This window comes from Emydura macquarii, unplaced genomic scaffold, assembly GCF_026122565.2.
Source record: "Emydura macquarii macquarii isolate MOO-44397 ecotype Brisbane River unplaced genomic scaffold, CSIRO-AGI_Emac_v2 contig_3220, whole genome shotgun sequence".
NCBI classification, from domain to species: Eukaryota; Metazoa; Chordata; order Testudines; family Chelidae; genus Emydura; species Emydura macquarii.
The window spans coordinates 10,969,555-10,992,269 of record NW_027133357.1 but is presented as its reverse complement, the minus strand read 5'-3'; the positions used below and the strand labels follow the sequence as shown (position 1 = coordinate 10,992,269).

Below are 22,715 nucleotides of genomic sequence, written 5' to 3'. Positions count from 1 at the left end.
ATTTCACAGAAAAAAGTTGGCGTCAGAAAATTTTACCCAGCTCTAGTCTTGAGGCCAGCACATATATGAGACTCACTAACTACTCTAAAGCCTTCCTTTAGGGCTTTCCACGCTAGCCTGACGTTCTCTGAAGGTTTCTTATATTCCAACAGTGTCCTACGCTACAGATTCTGAATGATTCCCAATATGCTGCAACTGTGACTTATTCCAGGATGAACTAATCAGGCTCCATCAGCAGCTGGGCAGCCACCATCACCCAGACGCCTTATTAATTTATTTTTATTTAAAACTATTAACAAAAATACTGCTCCAAGACTCTCGGCATCTGAACACCACTTTAATTATCCTACGTAATGAAATCCCAGTAGCATTGAAATCATCCCACCAGGAACTCAGCCAGCCTGACACCTACAGAAACTCATTTCCACTCCGTTATAATTATGGGATATTACTCAGAAGTATTTCTTTACATATTAGAGCAAGATTTTCTCAAGTGCTTAGCACCCAGTAGCTCTCCTTGTGACATGGCAGATTTTTGAAAGAGCTCCATTTCAGCCCTTTTGGCGTTGAGTGCTTTTAAAAATCTGACCCTTTCTGCGCAAGACCGAAGCATGTGTTGCTTTAGTGCAGTTCCACCATCTAAGTTAGTGCAGTTCTACATTCTAATCTCTTTCCTTCATCACAGAGGTTCTCAGACACCAAAAGCCATTAAAAACACAAGTGATTTTCATAGCTCCCGGCTTTACAGGGAGAAAGGGTATGGAGGCATGAAGAAACAATTCATCAATGCATGGGTTTAAAAATAGCTATGTTTACACTATTATCTTGTCAATGAGAGGGTGGGGTAGATAGGTAGCATGGTCTGTAGATAAAGCAAGTTAGGAAACAGCTGTGATGAAATAATTTCAACAAAGCAGGGCCTAAGTTTCTCTGGGTTGCAAGTTTTTCAGTTTATTTTTCTAGAACAAGTGGGGTACTGCAGAATCTGATCGGCTGGTGAAAGCTTGGTGGAGATGTCAAAAACGGGGCAGAGGTGTTTGGAAATTGAATAACTAGAGCAGGCTAGACAGAAATTCATTTTCCCATTACCCATTGGATTCACTCTGTCTTTATGATGTATACATCAGACAGACTATGATGGAGTAAAATAAAGAGAATGGGTGCGACTATCCTTATTCTCTGGAATTATTTTTTAAAATAATCTTTTCATAATCTTACATTAATGGTACCTTTAGTAAGTGTACTATAAAATGTTAAGGAGACTATGTGACTTTTAACTGTGTGTATGTTTTTACATACAGGAGAGTGTGTGTGTGTGTGTATGTATGTGTGTATAATATGTGTATAGATATCTACACAAACTCTCTTATGAGCATATGCACATTGAGATGTTATTAAAATAATATTAATTATGTTTAAGAAAGAAAGAAAGAAAGAAAGAAAGAAAGAAAGAAAGAAAGAAAGAAAGAAAGAAATTCAGCCAGTGATTATTTGTCTGCTATTTTCTTCCAAAGAGTCAAGATGGGTGAGGTAAAATTTTTTATTGGATCAACTTTTGTTTGGTGAGAAAATAGAAGTTGGTCCAGTAAAAGATATCCCCTCACCCACCTTGGCTTTCTAATATCTGGGGGCCAGCATGGCTAAAACAATATGGCATGCAATAATGGACTTTTTACCCCCCAAAGTCAGGGTTCTGGGATTTCTGCATTTAGACCCAGATGTGGAACCTTCCTTGTGAGTGGAAGTCATCGGACCCAAGTCATTGCTGAATTTACTCCACTGGCTTTACACATAAAGGAGCGTGGCCCATACCGAGTAGGACTGTAGCGATTAAATTCTTTTCTTTGAAAACAGTTCAAGTGCTAATTGTATGTTTTCCCTGTACTAGCCCTTCCCTTTTGACCTCAGGGCAGCTTTACATGGGAGTTGAATTAGCTGTCCCCTAAGCTTTCAGTGCAGCCAATTTTTGGTCTAGCAAGATCTAGGAACAAAAAATATAGGCCATACTTATAGGATGGAGGACTCTACCCTGGGTAAAAAAACACTTTGGGGGTCAGGGTAAATAATTAGCAGAACAAGAGCTCCCAGTGTAATGCTGTGGTCAAAAGAGCTGATGAATCCTTGCATGTATGAACGGGAATACTGAGCGGAAGTGGAGAGGTCACATTATTTCTGTATTTGGCACAGGTGTGATGGCTGCTGGAATACTCTGTCCAGTTCTGGTGCCCACACTTCAAGAAAGATGTTGAAAATTTGGAGAGGGTTTGGGAAAGAGCCATACGAATAATTAAAAGAGTTGAAAACAGGCTGATGGTGAAAGATTCAGGGAGCTCACTCAGCTCAGCTTATTAAACAGAAGGTTAAAAGAATTTGTCCCATTCCTTATTGAAAATTCCTATAGAATTTAACAAAAATATCAATCCCCTAATGTTCCCAAAAACCTATAGAATGATTAGCGCTTTCAATTGAATGCTATCAGATTTTAGAGTCATTTCTGTAAAACCCTGCTGGTTTCATCCCTATTGAATTAATATTAAATTAACTCTATTTAATTTCTCTCTGTTGTTTTCACCTATAAAATTCTATACATCATCCATGGAGCCAACCTGTTCAATTTCTATTAAATACTGTTGATCCTGAACATATCTTTAAAAAAAAAAAAAGGTGACAATCTAATTTTTTCAATAGAAACATTATATATAAAAACTACATTCCCTATACTTCTCCATAAGGGGAGACTGCTCCTGGGAACAGTTTCTCTGTCATCACTATGTTCTCATATGTTTTAAAAGGACCTAATGGACTGAGTACTCAGATACGGAAAAGAATGAGTGAGGTGCAGAGCAGGCCTGAACCTGCTAACAGAGTTGCTGGAAATGAGCAAATGACTCTGGTGCAATGGAAAGAGGTGTGTTCATGGAAAGTGTCCCCCAGGGTGGAGCAAGCAAGGAAGCTGGAGGGAAGTGCTTAGGGTTGGGGATTTCCTGATAAGGAAAAAAGTCGGCTCCATCCTCAACTCACCTGGAAGCAGCTCCCTCTCTGTCCTGATCTTGCCCCCACAGCTGTGCTCCTGTGTCACTCTGCAAAAAAGAAAAAAAGAAAAGTGAACTAAACTCTAGTGAAAGTGAGGGGTGGATAGCACTGACCAGAGACAGGTGCTGTAAGAACTTACGGGCATGCAGCTCTGCTAATACACCTCAGCCCTGACAGACAGCCCGCGCTGGATCCCCACAAACAACTCTGTTAATACATCTCAGCCCTGACCGACAGCATGCCCTATTATTCCAGTCCTGGGTCCCCCACACAGAGCTCGGCTAATGCAGCAATCCACATTAAGTGACTGAAAGCTCACTTTGCCATCTCATCTGAAACACGGCACATCACCGAGCCCTAAGTGTGGACATTGGCTAAGCATTAGGGTGACCACATGTCCTGATTTTGTAGGGACGGTTCCGATATTCAGGGCTTTTTCTTATATAAGCGCCTATTACCTCCCCACTTCCTGTCCTGATTTTTCACACTTGCTATCTGGTCACCCTAATGGACTCAGACGAGAAGTGCCAGCTACTGAATCTCCAGCACAAGTCTCCCATTAAATTATTGACCTTGCTGAAGGATTGCTTAGCATTTGACATAAAATGGGAGCAAAATACCAAAGAACCTTCAGGCAAGTAAAACACATGCAATGACACTGTAAGCAAAGGGAATTATAGTACCTGACAGCGCAGTTCTCTAGAGCATGTTCCAACCACCTCTACTCTTACCTGTGTCTCTCAAGGTCTGTCACCAACATTAGTGGGTCAAGGCTCACAGCCTCTCCCCCCCCCGAGGTATGTCAAAATCATGGTAATTCATGTGAGATATGCCATGTCAGGTACTGTTAGAAAGGCTATAATGTGCTAAGTAAGATGACAATGTTTATATGTGTAATGGAAGTTATGGATATGGTTGATATATCTGTATTTCAAATTGCTGTGTCTGGGTCACACCCCAGACAGGATGGCTGCAGTGATAGCCTGCTTAATGGCCCGTTAAGAGATTCACAGGAACAAGGGACCAGGGGAAGATACCTGATGAGTCACCAGGGCTTGCTCATGTGACTCTGGACTCCATTTTGTTCCTGTAAAATTCCACAAGCAGCATGGCAAAAGCAAAAGGACATAAAAGGCAGCTGTGCCACATCCATTTTGTCTTTAGTCCGTCTTTCAGTCATCACCTACCTCTGGATCAACTCATCTACTGAAGCTGTGAAATAAAGGACTGAGACCCATCCAGGTACTGGATGTACACCAGAGGGATTATACAAGCCAGCAAACTCCACAATTCTTCTAGAAACCTGATATAGATGGACTTTCAAATCATTTGTATGTATCTGATTGATTTAATCCTTTAACATTTATCTTATAGTTTGTTTCTTTCTTTTTATAATAAACTTTTAGTTTTATTTACTAAAGGATTGGCTGGCAGCGTGGTATTTTGGGTAAGATCTAAACATATATTGATCTGGTACTGTGGCTGACGCTTTGGGGTCAGGAGGAACCTTTTTGGTAAAGAGCATAGAGTTAAATAACTGGTCTCTTTACTGGGCCTAGTGGCTGATTGGGAGCTGAAGGCTGAAATGCAGTAAAGGGGGCTGTGTGTATTTGTATTTTGGCTTCTTAATAAATAGTGTGGGAAATCAGAAGCACTGTTTGTGACTGGTTGGGAAGCGTGACTTCAGTGTCACCCACCAGGGCTGGGAGAATCTGCTCTCCTTTTGCAGCCTGTCCTGACCTTGGCATGTTCAGGTGGCTACCCTAGGCACGGAAGGGTCACAAAAGTGATGGCATTTTATCAAGTCACCACCCCACTCATATTCTTTGCTCTGACTTGAAAACAGGAAACATGTCATGTATCTAATCCTTAAACAGCTGCCCTCAGGCACTGACTCTGGGAAGTAATCTCAAAGCACACAAGGAACACACCCATAAATCTGGGTTGAGACACTATTGTATGGTACCCTGACAGTGAGACAAGTGGAAGGAAAAATACCGAGCCCTGATTGTGATGAAACAGATTAATCCCAGCATAAGAGGAAGTAGCCCCAAACAGGATGCAGCTTGCCATAGGAAAGTATTTGGAGAAGAAAAACTATAATTTAGGAGATGAGAAATTCAGATTTAATGCTTAAATACAAAGAAATCTAACTAGCTGAATATTAAATCCATGTTTGTGTTAATTTAGTGCTGGCACATGATGCTAGGCCCTTGCTCCTGAGATTGAAGTATTCTGCTGATCTCTGGGCTGGACCCAGCATAGACAGTGTCTGTGCAAACTTCTTCTACCACTCTCCCCACCAATGGTTTGCAAATCCACAATCTCATACCTGCTGTCACCTGCTGTCCTCTGGTCTACGACACACATTGCTGTTCACTTTTCTGCTGTGTGGTAACAGGAAGAGAATCAGAGGCAAACCTCCTAACCTGTCATATATTGCCGACAAAATCTGGAGTTAAAAGAAATGATTAATACTGTGAGGCAAAGCCAATGTTATTTAGAGTAAGGGTCAGATTTTCAAAGGTAGTTAGGCACCTGAAGGTGCAGACAGACATCTGCTGGGATTTTCAAAAGCACCTCAGCAGTTGAAGGACCTAACTCCCAGTGATTTCAATGGGGGTGAAGCATGTCGTTGTATTGTCCCACCAGGCATAGTTGACACATGAGCATCAGTTTGTTTCAGCGCATCTTCTTGTGCCGATGGAAACCAATGAGGGATCCACAGACACAGCTGCACAGTGGCAGACATGGCCACAGCCTGCTTGCTTTGCTCATGCTTCTCTTTGGCTTTTTTCTCTTCTGCTTTAACTGCTGACCAACAAATCTGCTGCCATCCTGATCCGTCATGACAGACACTAATCTTGGGCTTGGTCCACACTAGAACTCATTTCGGTATAATTTACATTGCTTGGGGGGGGGGGGGGCAAATAATCCACCCCCCTGAGCGACGTAAATTACATCGACCTAAGTGCTGGTGCGACTAACGCTATGTTGGCTGGAGAGCTTCTCCCGCCGACATAGCTACCTCCTCTCACGGAGGTGGAGTTATTATGCTGATAGTGAGCTCTCTCCCGTCAGCATAGGGCAGTTTCACCAGCCGCGCTACCGCAGCGCAGCTGATCAGTGCAGCTGCACGGCTGTCGTGCTTCTAGTGCAGACTAGCCTGGGGTGTGAAGTCAAAGGCCTTCCACACGTCACAGGTGGTGACAAAGTCGACCATAGGCAGAACTGTATAATTTCATCATCGATCATGGCGTTATTAGATAAAGTGCTGCCAACGTAGCAAATATTTTCACCGCATTGAACAGTGCATCATCAATTGTGAGTTCAGAGGTAGAAGACATTTTTTCTGGGGCCGGCTGGTAAAGAACTTTCGTTTTCTTAGCCAAAGGTGAGATAGAACAGCCAAATCGCTTGACTGATCTAGAAAAGCAGTTGATTAGATGCTGAATGTCTCATATAGCATAGTCATCAGCAAAGAGGAACTCCCTAACAAGAAAGTGGATCACTTCAGTGTGAACATGAAGACTCTGGAGAATGAAGATGCTGCCAACTACACGGAATTGCGTGTAAATCCCTGCAATCTTTGAAAGATTCTAGCAGCATAACACGAAAGACAATGGTAAATGGTATAGGTGAGAGAGCACAGCCCTGTTTAACCGCATTCGTGCCAAAGAAAAGCGTTGATGACATACCATTTTCCAGCACTCAAGCCAATACACTGTCATGGAATGATTGCATGATGGTGATGAATTTGTACAGGCACCTAACTTTGTGCGAAGATGCACCAGAGACCCTCTCAAATGACAAAGGCCTTCGATGCTGTTAGGTCTACAAACACCATCGAAAGGTCATGGTTTTGTTCCTGGCATTTTTCCTATATTTGGTGAGTAGCAAAAATCGTATCTTCTGTTCCACATCCCATGAGGTGCTTATCTGTATCTTTAAATGCCTAAATACCTTTGCAAATGTAGCCTGAAGCTCCGTAGAGTAGGCTGTATGAGACAGATTCTGCTCTCAATTACACCAGCAATAATCTGGAAATCCATGGAGTTACATTGGTTGAGAGGGGAGCAAAAGCTTGGACCCAAGTTCCCTTCTGAGTGCACAGTTTTCACTCAACAAATAACATTTTCAACTTGAATTATTGCAACATCAGGATTGCCATTAGGTGGCAGCATTATGTATTTTTATATCCGTTCTTTCAACTTTTGACTCTAATTTCAGAGATATTGTTGCCACTGAGGCACCAATGTCCAGTACAGAGTAAGGGCCCATCCTGCAGCCCTTATTCATATGAATAGTTTTTAGTCAACTACTTAGTCCCAATGAAGTCAACACAAGACAATGGGGCTAACCGCACAGGTCAGGATTATTTGTGTGAGTAAGGGCTGTGAGACTGGATCCCATGTGTGAAAAGCTGGGATGTATAGAGGCTGTATACCTCAGTGGAGGATTGGGGATGGGATATTGAGGATAGAAATGCTGACTTATCCAGAATAATGATATGAGCCTTTTACCTAAGAGAGAATGAGGAGTTTTCAAGGCAAATTATGACCACAGGCTTCCTCATAATGGTTTAAAATATCTTATATGTTGTGTTTCATTCCCGATCTAGACATAAGGACATTTTAAATAGGATTTTAATATTTATAATCAACTATCTATCCATCTTAAAAACTTGTGTCATTTATATTGCAGGAGCTCTGGGCATGGACCATGATCCTGTTGGACCAGGTACTGTACAAACCCAGAACAAGATGGCGGTCACTGCCCTGAGAAGCTTATCAATCTTTCTGAGCTTCCCAATGGACTTGGTTTCAGGTTGGGAATGCCTTTGCTTTAAGCTATTCCTTTTTAAAATGAATCAGAGTCAACCCCTGCTAGCATGACACGCGTTCACACAAACTCTTCTGAGGAGCAATGATAGCCGCAGCAATCAGGATCGGTTTGGGAGCAGAAAAAGTCTTCTTCACGGCAAATGATGCAATTGGCTCTGGTTAAAAACCTAACAGCACCTGCTATGATGACCCAACACGCCTGTGGAAAGGCAGTGCCCAGGGGTACACAGGATGGATGAGGTCTTTGCTGACTCCTCTTGGGATTGGGCTGACAGTGATGAAATTGCAACAGTCATGCAACTTCTTATTTCCATATGGCATAGGCAGAATTACACAACTCTGGAGAACATACTCTTCCCCAAGTGGGTTCTTCTTCTCCTCACTTTTCCTGCAGGGAAGAGCCACTGAAAACCACCTCCAGGGCCCCCACTAGGAATTGTCTTTCCCAGCAGCAGGCCAACCAATGGAACAGAGGAGGAGGGGAAACTCTGATGACTAGGACTGTCCTCTGGTTTGGAGGATACTTTAAGCATTGAGCCCTTTCAAAAGGCTTCAGTGTCTGGGGTGTGTTAATTGGTAAAGTCCTGTCTATGTGCTCCTCTGCTTGGTTGTGTTGGGTCTCTTAACACTACAGTATTGCCAACCCCAAATGTTCAAAAATCCCAGTTGAGTCCTGTCCCTCCAAACCATATGAGTTTAAAAATCATGAGGTTTAAAATAAATAAATAAATAAATATTGGGTTCTTTTTATTTGCCTTCTGTCTTTTCAGCTGTTAGAGCAAATGCAACCTATTTTTCCTGGTTTTTTTCTTCCATCGCTCAGGCAAGAAAAATTTTTTTTTTTTAATTAAAGCTGAGAATCTCATGCAATAGCTCCAGAAGGACACAAATCAGACATAAAAATAATAACATCCATAAACCAGTGGGAGAACACCTTTAATCTCCCAGGGCACACTGTCACTGACCTGAAGGTCACCGTACTTCTCCACAACAACTCCAAAAACAGACTTCAAAGAGAAACTGCTGAGTTAGAAATGATCTGCAAACTTGACACATTCAAACCGGGTTTAAACAGAGATTTGGAATGGCTCTCTCATTACAAGAGGTAATTGCTTTGCTCACCCATTTTCACCTCCTACTCAATGACTGTCATTAGCCCTCAAGTACCTGGCTTTCATCCCCTTCCCCCATTGTTCCCTATGCACTTGTATATTAGTTTCCTATTTACTGTATCATTCTACCTCTGCATCTGACGAAGTGAGCTGAGTCTCACGAAAGTTTATGCCTACAAAAATTAAATTTGTTAGTCTTTAAAGTGCCACAGAACTCTCGTTGTTTTCACGCAATAGCATAATTCCAGCAGCTGAGGCTTTAAGCAAAACATTAAAAACTGTGATAATCAATATAAAATCCATGAGAATCACGATAAAAATCGCAGGAGTTGGCCACAAGCACATAAACTCATTCATTTATACAAACATCTAGGACCCTCTTCTTATGCTGATAACAATATGGTGTCCTTTCTACCAGGAGCTCTCAAATTCCCTCCCCCGGGACTCGTGATCATTTGATTATATCTACCAGTTACCTAGAGAAAAGGGGACACTTCAAAAGGCAAGTCTCCATCTAATGAGGGTACATGCAATGCCCCAATGTGTTCACCCTCCTTGAAGTGGATCTGATGGATGATCGTTTCTGGAACTAGGCCCGCCAATGGGGGGACATGGGAGGAGGGTGAGTAAGGGGGGCAATTGCCCAGGGTCCCGGCCATTTAAAACGGCCCAAGCGGATGGGAGGATAGATACGTATCCTTCTCTCCTCCACACACCTCCCTTCCCTCGAAGCACCTGCCGCTAATGCTCTCCACCTTTCCCCGGAGCTGAGCTTATTTATTATGCACCATGCAGCTTCCTGAGCGTCTCAGGTATCTGAGTAGCAGATACCGCCTCCTCGGCCACCCGGAACCTGCATGGCACAGAATAAATAAGTAATAACTTCTGGCAGAAGCCCACTCAGACCTCAGTCATCCCTTACTAGGGGGCCATTGATTGTTCTCCCCTGGGCTTGGAAATGCTGTCAGTGGGCCATCCCAGTCCCTGTGCATTCCTAGCAGTCCCTGAGATCTGTGGGAGGCAAGGAAAGATCATTCTTTTCCTGTCCTAGGAAGAGCAGCAGAGCCTTTTGGTATAAGAGGCGTGTCTCACTCTAGACGTTTTTTGAAGCAGGGCTTTCCTTCTGCAGAACTAAATGCGCCAAACCCAAACCCTGGATGCACCTCCCACCCCTGAGCTGAACTTTCCAGCATGGGCTCATTTTTGACAAGTTCAGCGGGGGGAATTTCAACACCCTAAACATTCTGGCTACAGTGATACCAGGAACATAAATTACATGAGCGCTTTGGCAAAATGCCCATGCTAATCTGTTACACCCACTTAGCCCAGTCCTGAAACCACAACATTCCTCGTGGCTGCCAGAAAGCATGCTTTCACGGATACCCGAAGTAAACGAAATTTGGTTCGTCTTGACTCATTTGTTAATGCATTATTGAAGGACGGCACCCGGACACCACAGTGATGCAAGTGGTGTGAATGCCTGCCCAGATGGGATATGTCAGTGCTATTTCTTTAGGCTGTGGGTGACAGCAGCCTCATTTTGATTGGTCAGGTAAGTATACGAAGTAGAGACATTTGAGCTTATGTTTAAAACGATGACTGAAAGTTAGGACACCTGGGTTCTTTTTCCAGCTCTGCCAGAACCTCTGCCTCAGTTTCCACACCTGTAAAAAGGGGATAATCTTACCTTGCCTAAACAGGGCTTTTGGGATGTTTAATTCATTTATGTTTGTAAAGTGCTTTGGCCTCTTTGAACTGATGGTTCTATATCACTGCAGATTGTTATTAATCAGCTACATGCTTGGCTGGGGTTTAGCTAAGGGTCATTTCCACACTCAGACCAGGCACAATATCATCACTGCACTGCCGTTTATTTCAGAAAAGTGGGAGGGGTTCATAAAATACACGCTTATCCGATGCCCCGCACGCATAACACAGGTGGGGCGCACACTGTGCTTGCTGCGTTTAACAATGACTTACAGGTTCACTGTATGTAAATTTAGCCCAGAACAATACTAAGATGGAGGGTCAATAAATAATATTAATAAAAATAAATTAATACAGAATTAATAAAATAATAAATAGCAAAAATGGACAAAATCTTCATTGTAGAAAATATTTCTGTGTCATAAGGAATTCTAAAAGCCAGTTGCATGGCATGATAAAAAACAGGGTAAAACGAGGGCTGGGGCGTGCAGCTTAACTACACCTGAGAGTTACACCCATGCTGAGCCGGGTCCACAGGCCCCAGTCCTGCCCAACACTTAAGCAGGACCACAGAGGGACTTCTCTGGGACTATTTACATGCTTAACATTTCACACCTGCTTGAGGGTTTTGTTGGACTAGAGACACAGAGGGTTTGGATGCGATCCTGAAGGGACTGAGTGCCCACTCCTGTGAAGTGCTGGGCGTCCTCAGCTCTGCAGAGAAAGGTCCGATCCTGTTCCTAATGGACTCCACAGTTACACTCACATTAACTTCAATGGAAGCAGGAATTCAGGCCCTAAAAGAGCTCCTTAGAGATCCTGATCAAGGGCCCGATCCTACGTCTTACTCATGCTGTATTCCAGGGGAGTTTTCCTGACTCGGATGGCAAGACTGTGCCCTGCAGGACGGCACTTCTAGATTTTCATCTAATCAGCCTTGTCCAGCCAGTCCAATAGGATATCCAGATCCCCCAGAGCTTTCAGAGCTGCAGCGTGAACGTCCATCTGAAAGGGAATAGAGAGGATTGCTCATGGAACAGTTCTCTCAGTTATAACCACAGAGGCTCATTTTTAAAGGGGCCATCTGGCTTCCCAACAGGGCCCCAGAACTAGTGCCTGCAGCCAAGAGAGCAATCAATATTCAGCAACAATTGCCACTCTGACAAACAGTGAAAATAATTCACACACATACATCTGGCCCATTACACCTGACTTACACAGAGCCTCAGGTCCTTCCTGATGCGGAGAAAGGAGTTGGCTATGCTGCTGACCTTCCTGCTGACGAGGGGACTGGATGCTTTGCCGTGGTTGAAAACAGTCGCCAGATAAAATCTTAACAAGTGACGAAGAAAACAACACCTGTCCTCAGGCTAAAAAGAAAATCGTCTTGGTCCACAGGGCAAAAATCCTTGTTAAAGTCAATGAGTCATATATTATATAGCCATCTGACTACATGGCACCTAAGTATACAGATGAAATTCACCCGTTACCCAGCTGCATTGGTCTTATGCTGGCCCTCTGCTCACGTATGAATCTTACCCTCAGTAAAACTTGCCTTACTTAACAAATTCCTGCCCTGAAGAGTTTATAGTCCAGGGATCTAGTGCTAGACTCTCACTCATACAAACAGTCCTTACTCACCAGAGTAGACCTTGACTTTAGTAAGACTGCTTATATGAATAAGGTCCCTGCAGCACAAATGAGCACAGTGTACAACAGGTTCTCAGGATCGCATCTTAGGGCTTTAAACTGCTGCCCTCCACTGTAGTAGCCATGGCCACGAGGGCTGAATCCACAATGGGGGGAAATTTTCCTCAATTTTGGGGGGAAAGCAGGGATGCAGATAGATAGGAAGGTTTGAGCTTCCAAGAAGATACAAAGCAAGACTAAGCAACAGGGTGCAGAGAAGAATCCAAGCCAGACTCTCTTTCAAGGGTTGTTACCCCCAAATTCCATCTTCCCCTTCTCCTACTTCACTTGGCCAGTAGATGGCTTTTGTACATACCTCAGTATCTTGCAAAGAATAGGATTTGTGTATGATTCTGGTGTCAGTATGTTCATCTTTAGATTGCTACACAGGAGAGGGGAAAGAAAAAGAAAAAAACCAGACGTCAGTGGGTGCAAGTTTGCATTTACACGTGATCTTTCAGTAGCTCTGCATGATTCTGAGCAGCAGCTCAGAATGCATTTCCACACAGTCCGTACACACAGTCAGTTCTTTAATGGCTGCAGAGCTGTGCCTTATTTCATGGATATTCACAGATCACGCAGTGTCCAAAGTGGAGTCTCTGTAGGCTGACGGTGGGCTTCAGACACAGCAGAAGTGCAGTGGAGATGAGACAGAACAGGCAGGAACTTTTCATTTCTCTGCAGCTTACAGAAACTCACTTCCAACCATGACAACTGTTCAGTAGGAAATGAAACATCTCTCACTCACCCTGGGTTTACAGAGTGAAATCCCTGTTTTGCAACATAGAAAACGGATGCTGTAAACACTGGGGTTCAAATTCAAAGTGGAGTCTGTGTCTACAGGGAGACTAAGTTACTGTCAGCTAACCCTTCTTCTTACCTCCTTTCCTTCCAGCATATACGTTACACCTGCTAAATCTTCCTCTACATTCACATACACTCACTTCGGTTCACCCATTTACCAACATACAACTTTCATGCCCCTTTAGACATCACTTCTGCATTTGTAACCCTGCGCTTAGACAGATGGAGGAATGGAAGGAAAGACAGAGAGAAACAAATGCATGGACCATGCCAATTATTTCAGGTGCTGATAGAAATATTTGGTTTATTGACTGTTTCTTGCTTGCGTTTCAATATGCACATCAGGATCTGAAATTAGGAGACCCATAGAAATATAGGGCTGGGAGGGAGCTTGAGAGGTATCTAGTCCATCCTCCCATGCTGAGGCACTAAGTGCCTGCTGCTCCCCAGGAAGGAGGGTCTACACCTCAGAACACCATAACTGTATCACACATGGAAATTAATCCTTATGGTAACAAATTCTCTGAGCACCTATACAGGCTCTCTCTTTCAATGGGAGCAGGTCCCGAATGGAATATGAGGAATAGGTAAGCACTCAGACTTATGAATCCATCTGTTTTTGGGCTGTTCTTTTTTTTTTTTTTGGTGACACCATAAACCATCTACAGGTGCTTAGGGAATTTGTCCCCATCAGATTTTATTTCCTTGTATGACATGGCCACAGTGTTTTCTGGGTGTTCCTCCTCCTTCCTGGGAGAAACAGAAATGTAGTGAGTAAGCCACTGCCCCGTGATTCACGGGGTAATAGAGATAGGCAAATGGATGAGTTAGGGTGACTAGATAACAAGTGTGAAAAATCAGGACAAGGGGTGGGCATAACAGGTGCCTATACAAGACAACGCCCCGAATATTGGGACTATCCCTACAAAATCGGGACATCTGGTCACCCTAAGATGAGTTGATGTAATGAAGGTGAAATTCACCCCCCTGCAATAGGCCAGAAGAAAGCCTACCACCACGTAGGTCCTGTTTTGGAGTGGGGCCTCTTGACAGGATTCCATTGCACCTCATGTGGTGGAGTCACTTTCATTGAAATGTCGCACAGAGCATTAGGGCTTTTAAAAATAAATGGTGAGATGGATTCATTTAGAAGCTGTAAAGACCCATCTTGTTCTGCAGGCACTTGGGGAGAAGGATTAGATGAGGAGAGGGGAGGGTGCAAGGTGTCAAAATAAGGTTGTGTCTACGTTACAGAGCCCTCTAGTTAAGGGCTAGTCTACACGACACAGGCTTTGCTGATACAGCTATATTATAAAGGCAGAGCCCCTTAGTCTAGATGCAGCTTATCCCTGCAGGTGTTCTTCTGCTGGCCCTGTAATGTCACCTCCCCGAACGACATTGCATCTACACTTCAGGTTTTGCAGCATAACTATGCTGGCTGGGAGTGTGGTTTTTTCACACCCCTTACCAAAATGGCTATGCCAGCAAAACGTCGTAGTGTAGACCTTGATGTAGATAAGCCTCAGTCTCTGTGCCTCGGCTCACCATCTATAAAACGGGAACAGCAGCACTAAGCTACCTCACAGGGTGAGGTGACCATAAATACGTTACAGAGTGCGAGGTATTCAGATGCTATGGTGGTGGGGGCAATATAAGTGCCGTAGACAGACAGACAGTGACTCGTGCTATATATACAGTGGGACAAATCCATCTCTTTTAACTCTACTGAAATCACACCATGGCTAATTTTGACCTAATGCATCAATCTAACGTGTCTTTATACTTAACCGAGGTGTTTCTGGATAATCATATACCTGAACTACACAGAGTCAGTCATGTAAAAAGATACCATGGAGAAAAATATCTTACCTTGTTTTAAGATGCGTTCTGACTTATCTTCTGATATGCAGTCTCTCGGACTCTGGGGTTGCTTCCCATTTATACATAGGTGAGAAAAGGAAATGAAATTAAAGGTGGAATCCCCAGGAGATTTCTGCTTTGACCATCCGTTTCCTTACTTGATTTAAATTCAACATCCTGGAAAGCGTCACATATTTTGCATCAGGATATCAAGCATCTTAGGAAATGCCCAGCAGAAGTTTTCCTGAAAATGCCCAGCTCATCATATTATGCATCTTCCTATTCCTGCCCATTGGAAGCTAAAGTGACTTGCTTCCTTGTTCCACCTAGCAGGAAAATCAGGACAAGCAGCCATCATAGACTACATATCAACAGCATCAAGCCCAAGCTAAAAATTCCAAACAGCCCATCAATATTTGTCCCTTTGGGTTTCCAGATGGTAGCACCTGTGATAAGAACCTAAATGCCTTTACGGTCCTTTGAATCGCTTGTTTCTTCTCTTCAACCAGTGACCCCAATTTCACACGCAACTGGCCCTGACTGCCAGTGGCCACTATTCCAGCCCATAACAGGAATAACAGCTGAAAGGAACTACAAGGCAGCCTGGTACCCTGGACCTAGGTTGGAACAGGGCGAGTTCCGTCTCACAACCTCCCTACACGCCACCTGAATAGACTCCCAATACTCAGGCTTTATGTGGCTGGAATGAATCTCGCTCAGCTACACGTCGGTCATGTGCAGGAGGTATTTATTATATGTCAATAGTTAGCCATTTTGGTTGCCTTTATAACCTCACCTGTCATCAGACCACTCTACCCACTCAGCCCTAGTAAAGATGAGGGAAATACTCATTTTTTCCATTGCAATCAGCATTACAGTAAAGGATTATGAGCTGGTTTTTCTATGAGGGCTGGTAACATTTCATGGCTGTTGTATAAGGCTGAAACAGACCATGCCATCCTCCAGGTATGCATCCCCCAGGAACAAATTCCCCCATTGCAACTCAGTGAATAATCCATGTGAAAAAAATACTGATTGCAATGCCATTTATTGTAAGTTACAGTGGGTGACATTTTTCCCCAGGCAGAGGCCTAACGTAACAACAACAAACATCTGTGCACCACTTAAATCTCCCCTAAATTCTATTCTGGGCACTTCCATGGGACAAAGAACAGCCTAGCCCTAATGCCGTCTCTGCACCAGGCGAATTTCACCTATTGTGTATTGCTCCCTTCATAGAAGCAGCTGACACAGAAACAAGCCATCTGCAGTGCATGGGCCCCTTTGCACTGTTGCGAACTCCTGTGACTTTTTTAGTGAGTTTTATGATATTTGCAGTTCATTTTGTAATCCCAGCTCCTGAAGTTATAAGTGTGTGAGAATCTCAGCTAACACGTAAACACACGAAGTTACATGGTTTTAAAAACAGTCTCATTGGGACAGTGTGACAGCATGCTCCACTCACCACTAGGATGGCGTCTCCTCCCGGTTGCTCTGAGGATTAGCTTATCAGGTTGACGCCCATTCCCGTGGTCGTACTCCGTCAATCTCTCTGGTCTGCAGCCCCTCTCTTACCCCAGGAACTCCAGCATCCTCTTCAGGACCCACCCTCCTGCCAGGTCACTTAGCGTTCCCCCTTCTGGGGTGTATCAAAGTCTTTCCTGCAGCAGTCCTAGGCAGGCTTCCCATTCGCTGCCTCGGGTGCCACTCCTTCAGCAGCTGGTAGCAGAACCCAGACCCACCCTCTAGTCCAGGTTCCAGTACAGGGATCCCCAACCCAGCAGTTCTGGGCTTTACTCTCCCACCCTCACTGCTCCTTCCCTGGACTGCTTCCTATCACTGCCGGTTCCCCCAACGCCTCCAGCACCAAACCCTCCTCCCTCTTCCCATGGAGTAACTGCTCTTTCCCAGCAGCTGCCCCTGTCTCTTGCTAGCTCCCTGACTTTATAGGTCCTATCTGTTCCTGCCCAGCTGAGTCTGCTTGCAGTCAGTGCCCTGCTCCCTGGCTCTTCCTCCAGGTCAGCTTGTGGAATGAATAGGCCTACCTGACCACCTTAACCCCCAACAATCCTGTGTGGGATGGACACCCCATCACAGACTGGCTCAGGAATTTTGAATGTGTGAGGGTGGTGAGTGTGAATGCGTATAGTCAAATAAAACATATCAAATCAGTTACAAATAAGAATCAGATATATACTTGTTGGGAAGTTTCACAAACACAGACAAGGCAGAGTTAGCATCATTTTGTATAGTGTTTATTTAAGATGAGTGCAATTGATCAGTACAATATAAACTTACTGAGTGTCATGCAGATAGAATAATACATATGAGAAGAACAGTTCTGGTTTTGTTTGAAAATAAATTATCTTATATAGAAAATGATTTTCACGTGTATAGAACCATAATGACACTAAGCATCATTTCAAGAGACAATAGGAATTCTTTTGTGGTTTAAAAAGGAAAATTAGGGACCAATCCTGCAAGCCGCTCGCAGGCTGTACCTCTGTTAGCTTCACTGGGTGTTCACTATGTGTCTTGCAAGATTGAATCCTAAGGTTGTAAGCATCATTCGTTACTAATATTTACATTGAAGTAGCTCCCAAGGTGTGCTCTGTGCTCTCCAGACACAGACAGAGATACAGTCCCAGTCGTAAAGAGCACACAATCTAAACAAGACTTTCATTAAATTACTACAAGAGACCTGTCTAAGCACCATTAAAAAGAATAATTAAAAATCATCCTCAATAGCAGAACAAGTCTTGGCTAATCTAAGCACCATTAAAAAGAATAATTAAAAATCATCCTCAATAGCAGAACAAGTCAAGCACCATTAGTCTAAGCACCATAAGTCATAAGCACCATAAGTCTAAGCACCATTAAAAAGAATAATTAAAAATCATCCTCAATAGCAGAACAAGTCAATGCTAATCAGGAATCTAAGTGCTGTGATCCAAAAAAACACAGCTTGAAGTGATTGGTTCTTTAGGCAAGACTCTGTCTAAACATTTGTGGTCTGATCAAATGCCAATTCAAGTCAATGGGAAGCCCTCCGAAGAAAGTTGGATCAGGACCTCATTGCACACTCATCATCATCACGGGAGATGAACTATTGTAAAAGACCTTTAAAAGTAGCATGTTGTTTGTTGGTTATTTTATTCTGCTCTCTAGTGAACCTTCTCCATCCAGTCTAGTAGGATATCTAACTCCCCAAGGGATTTCATTGCTGCAGAAGTGATGTTCAACTGGAAGTAGATTGAAAGAAATATTTGGTAAATAATTATGGCAATTTGAAATGAACAAAAAGGAACCTGAGTCTTTGCGTAAGTGAACAAGTCTCATCAATTTACCTGTCCATAATTGGTGAGAATTTGTTGATATTTCTCTATTGCGTCCTCTTCACACTTACACACATTTTGTTCATGCTAGAAAAATAAGAAATAATTAATTAGCCTTTTTTCTTTTAATAAGCTGTGGCTTTTTAATTAATATGGAAACTCATTTATAGGCTAGACTGTTGCTAAACTGTGCAAATTACTGCAGTCTCTTAAACCAGACTGCCTCATCAAAGGATGACATTCACCCCAGTATGGAGGGCCAGCCCAAGATCCCAATTATATATTATTTTGCAGGTGCAAATAGGAGCTGAGTGATACAAGGGTGAATGATTCCCAGTGATGAGTACATGTGAACAATTCTTTTCACAGTGTTGTGATGTTTCTGCTGCTATTCCTTGTTGAAGCCCATAGTGGCATGAACTTTCTTTTAAGCAAACTTTTTGGACCTTCAGGAGATGTTCAGGCTGACTTATTTAATCTATGCCAGGTTTGTTCATAAACCTCATGTTAATGGATTTAAATACATTTTAGAGGTAACTGGAATGTATTGAAACCTGACATACACATTGCCTGAATTTCTTCTTGATGCTGAGGAAAGAGTTGGCTATGCTGCTGATTTTTCGGTTGACATGAGAATCCGGAGTCTCACAGTGTTTGAAGACCTTGTCCACGTAGAACCTTAAAAGGTGATGGATGATGCAACATCTATCTGCAGACTTAAAAGAAACAGCGTCTTTTCTTTTAAAGTGCTTTACAAACTGCTATGAAAAACTATAATCAGCAATCACTCTACCCATCACTAAAATGCAACCATTTTTGGGGCTAAACATGGCAGTTGCTGGGAATTTTTTTTCAATTCTGTTTGATGCATTTTGCTACCATGTTTACAATAGCTTTGGGATAGAATTTCAAAAGAACTCAGTTCCCAAGAGGACTGTCACAGGGCAGCTCCTGCCTGGAGCACTCTCCTGTAGCAGGCCCCAGTATGAGAGTCACACCTGCCCCAGTTTCCCCATTCAGAGTCCAAAGTAACTCTACGCAAGCTCTCTTGACACAGTTTTACCCTCCTTGGGGCTGGTTTATTCTGAGACATTGGGCAAACGGCCAAAAACCTAAGTCCCAATCACATGTAGTTCATTTCTCACCCCAGTGCAAACTGTCATTAAGATCCCACAACATCTCATCCCATGATGCCCCATACATCACGCACCAGCGTCTTCGACTACGCCCAGACTTTCCAGCAGTCAAGTCCTCCCCTGTCCTTGTACCAGGACAGCCACCCCAGCCCTTCCTTCTGGAGTGTAACTTCTTCTCTTCCCAGTGGAAATCCTCTCAGCCCCTCTGCTGGGAGATCATCTTTATCAGGGGAGCACCCTCATTCCTCCTGGCCCTTCCATGGCTCTTCTGGGGCCAGCTCTCTGGCCCTGAAGACATCAGCAGGTAAGCTTCTCCACTGCTCCTCTGCCCTCTGGCTCTGGTTCAAGGCCAGCAGATAACTCCCCCTGCTGCTTCTCCTGCCTTCAGCTTTCTCCCAGCCCCTAAGTGTACAGTGCCTGATTTGCATTCAGGAAGCTCTGATTCACCAGTTCTCTCCTTCTCACTGTAATCCATGAGAGCTGGTGGGTGCTCAGCACTTTTGAAAATATGGCCCTTAGTTGCTACAATGAACCGGGAGCTTGGGACCGATGTAACCAACTTTAAAATCTTACAGCAAGTGAAGAATACACAGGAAGAATACGACCGAAGTTGTCTCTTCCAAAAGATACCACCTCCAGCTGTACAACACCTTCTAACACGCCTCAGGCCACCTACTACATTATCAGCACCAATATTCCTGCCGCACCTCTGAGTTGTCTCCCATCCTGAAGGCTGATCTAGCCCAATACTCCTTCACTCATGGGAGCTGAAGAGACTCACACCCAAAGAGATACAGCTACAGTAATATACTGAGCAAAATCATTTGGAGCCCTGTTTGTTATCAAACACTATCAACATGAAATCTTGTTTTCAAAAGAGCTGGCTATAGAAGCAGGGAGACATCTATCTGAATTCACTTAATCGGCCCATATTAGTCCACCTAGCTATGTAAATGGATTCATTCTACAGCTCTGTGGGAACCAGAATTTCTGTTTCAAGGTAAATTCTGCAGTCTTGGCATTTGTTTTCATTCTGAATCAGAATAAAAAGTTGAATTTCTCAATTTCTTGTGGAAGCAAAGTTACAAAAATTGTTTCAGGTCAATCAAAATGGTTCACACTGCGAAAATCAAAAATGTTTCATTTCAATTCTGTTTTTAAATATTTTATAACGTAAAATATAATAAATTTGGAAAAAAGATGTTTTGAAAAAAAAATCGAAATGTTCTGTTCTGAAAATGTCACTTTGTTTGGATTCCCCTCCCCCACCCAAATAAAACATTGTTGAAATTAAGACATTCCCGTGGAACATTTCGATGTTGACAGAACAGTATTTTCTGTCGGAAAGATGTTCCATGGAAAACTTCCAAGCAGCTCTAATTCACACCTTTGTGGAATTTTTACAGTCAACCTTGAGAAGGGACCCACTTAAAATTTGCTGCGAAGGATAAATGCAGCAAAGAAAAGTTTTATGAAGAGGCTATAATGGTACCTACATTGAAATTGTGCAGAGAGTTTGGGTGTGACAAAATGCTTGTGGTTCGGATGGCATCTCTGGCTTGCTAAACAGAAAGAGACAGATACAATGATGTTAACGCATATCAGCTAAGGAGATGTTTAGACAGCTAATGCAGACAGCATATGAACAGAGCTTTCCTTCTTAAAAAATGAACGCGAATTACCTCTTGTTGAAAGCTCCCAGAGCAATGATCTGTAAAGAGTGAAATCTTCTGCCTGAAAACCAGGTTCAGCATGCTCAGCTGCAATGCGGGCTTCCCCCTACCTGCCCCACCAACACGTCTCATCCCTCACTTGGGAGGCGCCCGTGGGGAGAGGAGGAGGTCAGCCTCTATGGCTCATTACAGCCCTTGGCCGCTTTGCTGAGACTGCCCAGCAAACTGTTTCGTTCTTGTCTGTGACGTGTAGTAGGGCAGCTAGTTGTTTTTTTTTTTTAAGACCACAAGGAACTGTTCTGAGAACCAGCAAAATTCACTTCAAAATAGGTCACTTAAGAGACATCAGCTGGTGACATCTTTGGGGTCCCAATTCTCCATTACCCTGCACCTCGCGTTGTCATTTACACCAGTGTGAAGAGGATGTAAAGTGCCACCACAGCTGAATGGTAGCATTATACAGCCACTTTGCACTTGCTTGGCGATGTAAATGACCACACAGGATGTGGAGCAAGGAAGAATCTGGCCTTTGGTCACTAGTAACGCTCCATATCCCAAACTCCAGAGCCACCCAAGTCCCCAGTTAACTGATTTTAAAGAGATATTGGTTGGGCAAACCATAACTGCACAGGTCTTTCTACATCTACAGCACGCAGGACAATACTTACAATGGTGGTTTTGATGGCTGCGAAGCTGGCTCTGATTTCATTCACATTCACTGAAATTGTGCAAGGTCCAAATTGGAAGATTTTGTTCCCAGTTGTTGGTGTCAAATACAACCAGCACGTAGCAGAAAGGAGGCAGACGGAGAGGCAGGAGACCTTCATGTTGCTGTAGAATAAGAAATCTCTGGCTGGCTAGGAAAGCTGCTCAAAGGGGAGAAAATACTTCCTTGTTATCCTTCATCTACATAATTAAAAAAATATACTCTCCAACGCCTAGGGTTTTGTACTAGGGTGAACTAATGACTCTCCACCGAAATCCATTGCAAAACTCCCATTGCAGCCCTGATCCCCCTTCGACATAATATCTGAACAGGAGCATTCTTGGGAGTGTTTTTTATTTTAAAATCTACTCCCCCGACCCCCCCCAAAATTTGCCAAGCCATTAATCCTCATAGAAACATAAGACTGGAAGACATCTCACGAGGTCATCTAGTCCAGTCCCCTGCACTCATGGCAGGAACAAGCAGACCATCCCTGACAGGTGTTTGTCTAACCTGCTCTTAAATATCTCCAATGATGGAGATTCCACAACCTCTGTAGGCAATTTATTAACCAGGGATTAACCACCCTGACAATTAGGAAGTTTTTCCTAATGTCCAACCTAAACCATCCTTACTGCAATTTAAGCCCATTCCTTCTTGTCCTATCTTCAGAGGTTAACGAGAACAGTTTTTCTCCCTCCTCCTTGTAACAACCTTTTATGTACTTGAAAACTGTTATGATGTCCCCCCCCTTTAGTCTCTTCTCCAGACGAAACAAACCCAGTTTTTTCAACCTTCCCTCATAGGTCAGGTTTT

General features: G+C 43.4%; 1 protein-coding gene across 1 annotated transcript; it reads right to left on the bottom strand.

Moving 5' to 3' along the window:
- Positions 1 to 17,306: 17,306 nt before the first annotated feature.
- LOC137142366 (interleukin-20-like) lies at positions 17,307 to 22,020 on the bottom strand. The gene is made up of 5 exons (XM_067531681.1): positions 21,862 to 22,020; positions 21,017 to 21,082; positions 18,948 to 19,100; positions 18,397 to 18,471; positions 17,307 to 18,291 (listed from the first exon to the last, which is right to left on the bottom strand). Exons 1-5 carry the CDS (start codon positions 22,018 to 22,020, stop codon positions 18,214 to 18,216), a joined length of 531 nt encoding a protein of 176 aa, XP_067387782.1. The 3' UTR covers positions 17,307 to 18,213.
- Positions 22,021 to 22,715: the final 695 nt, after the last annotated feature.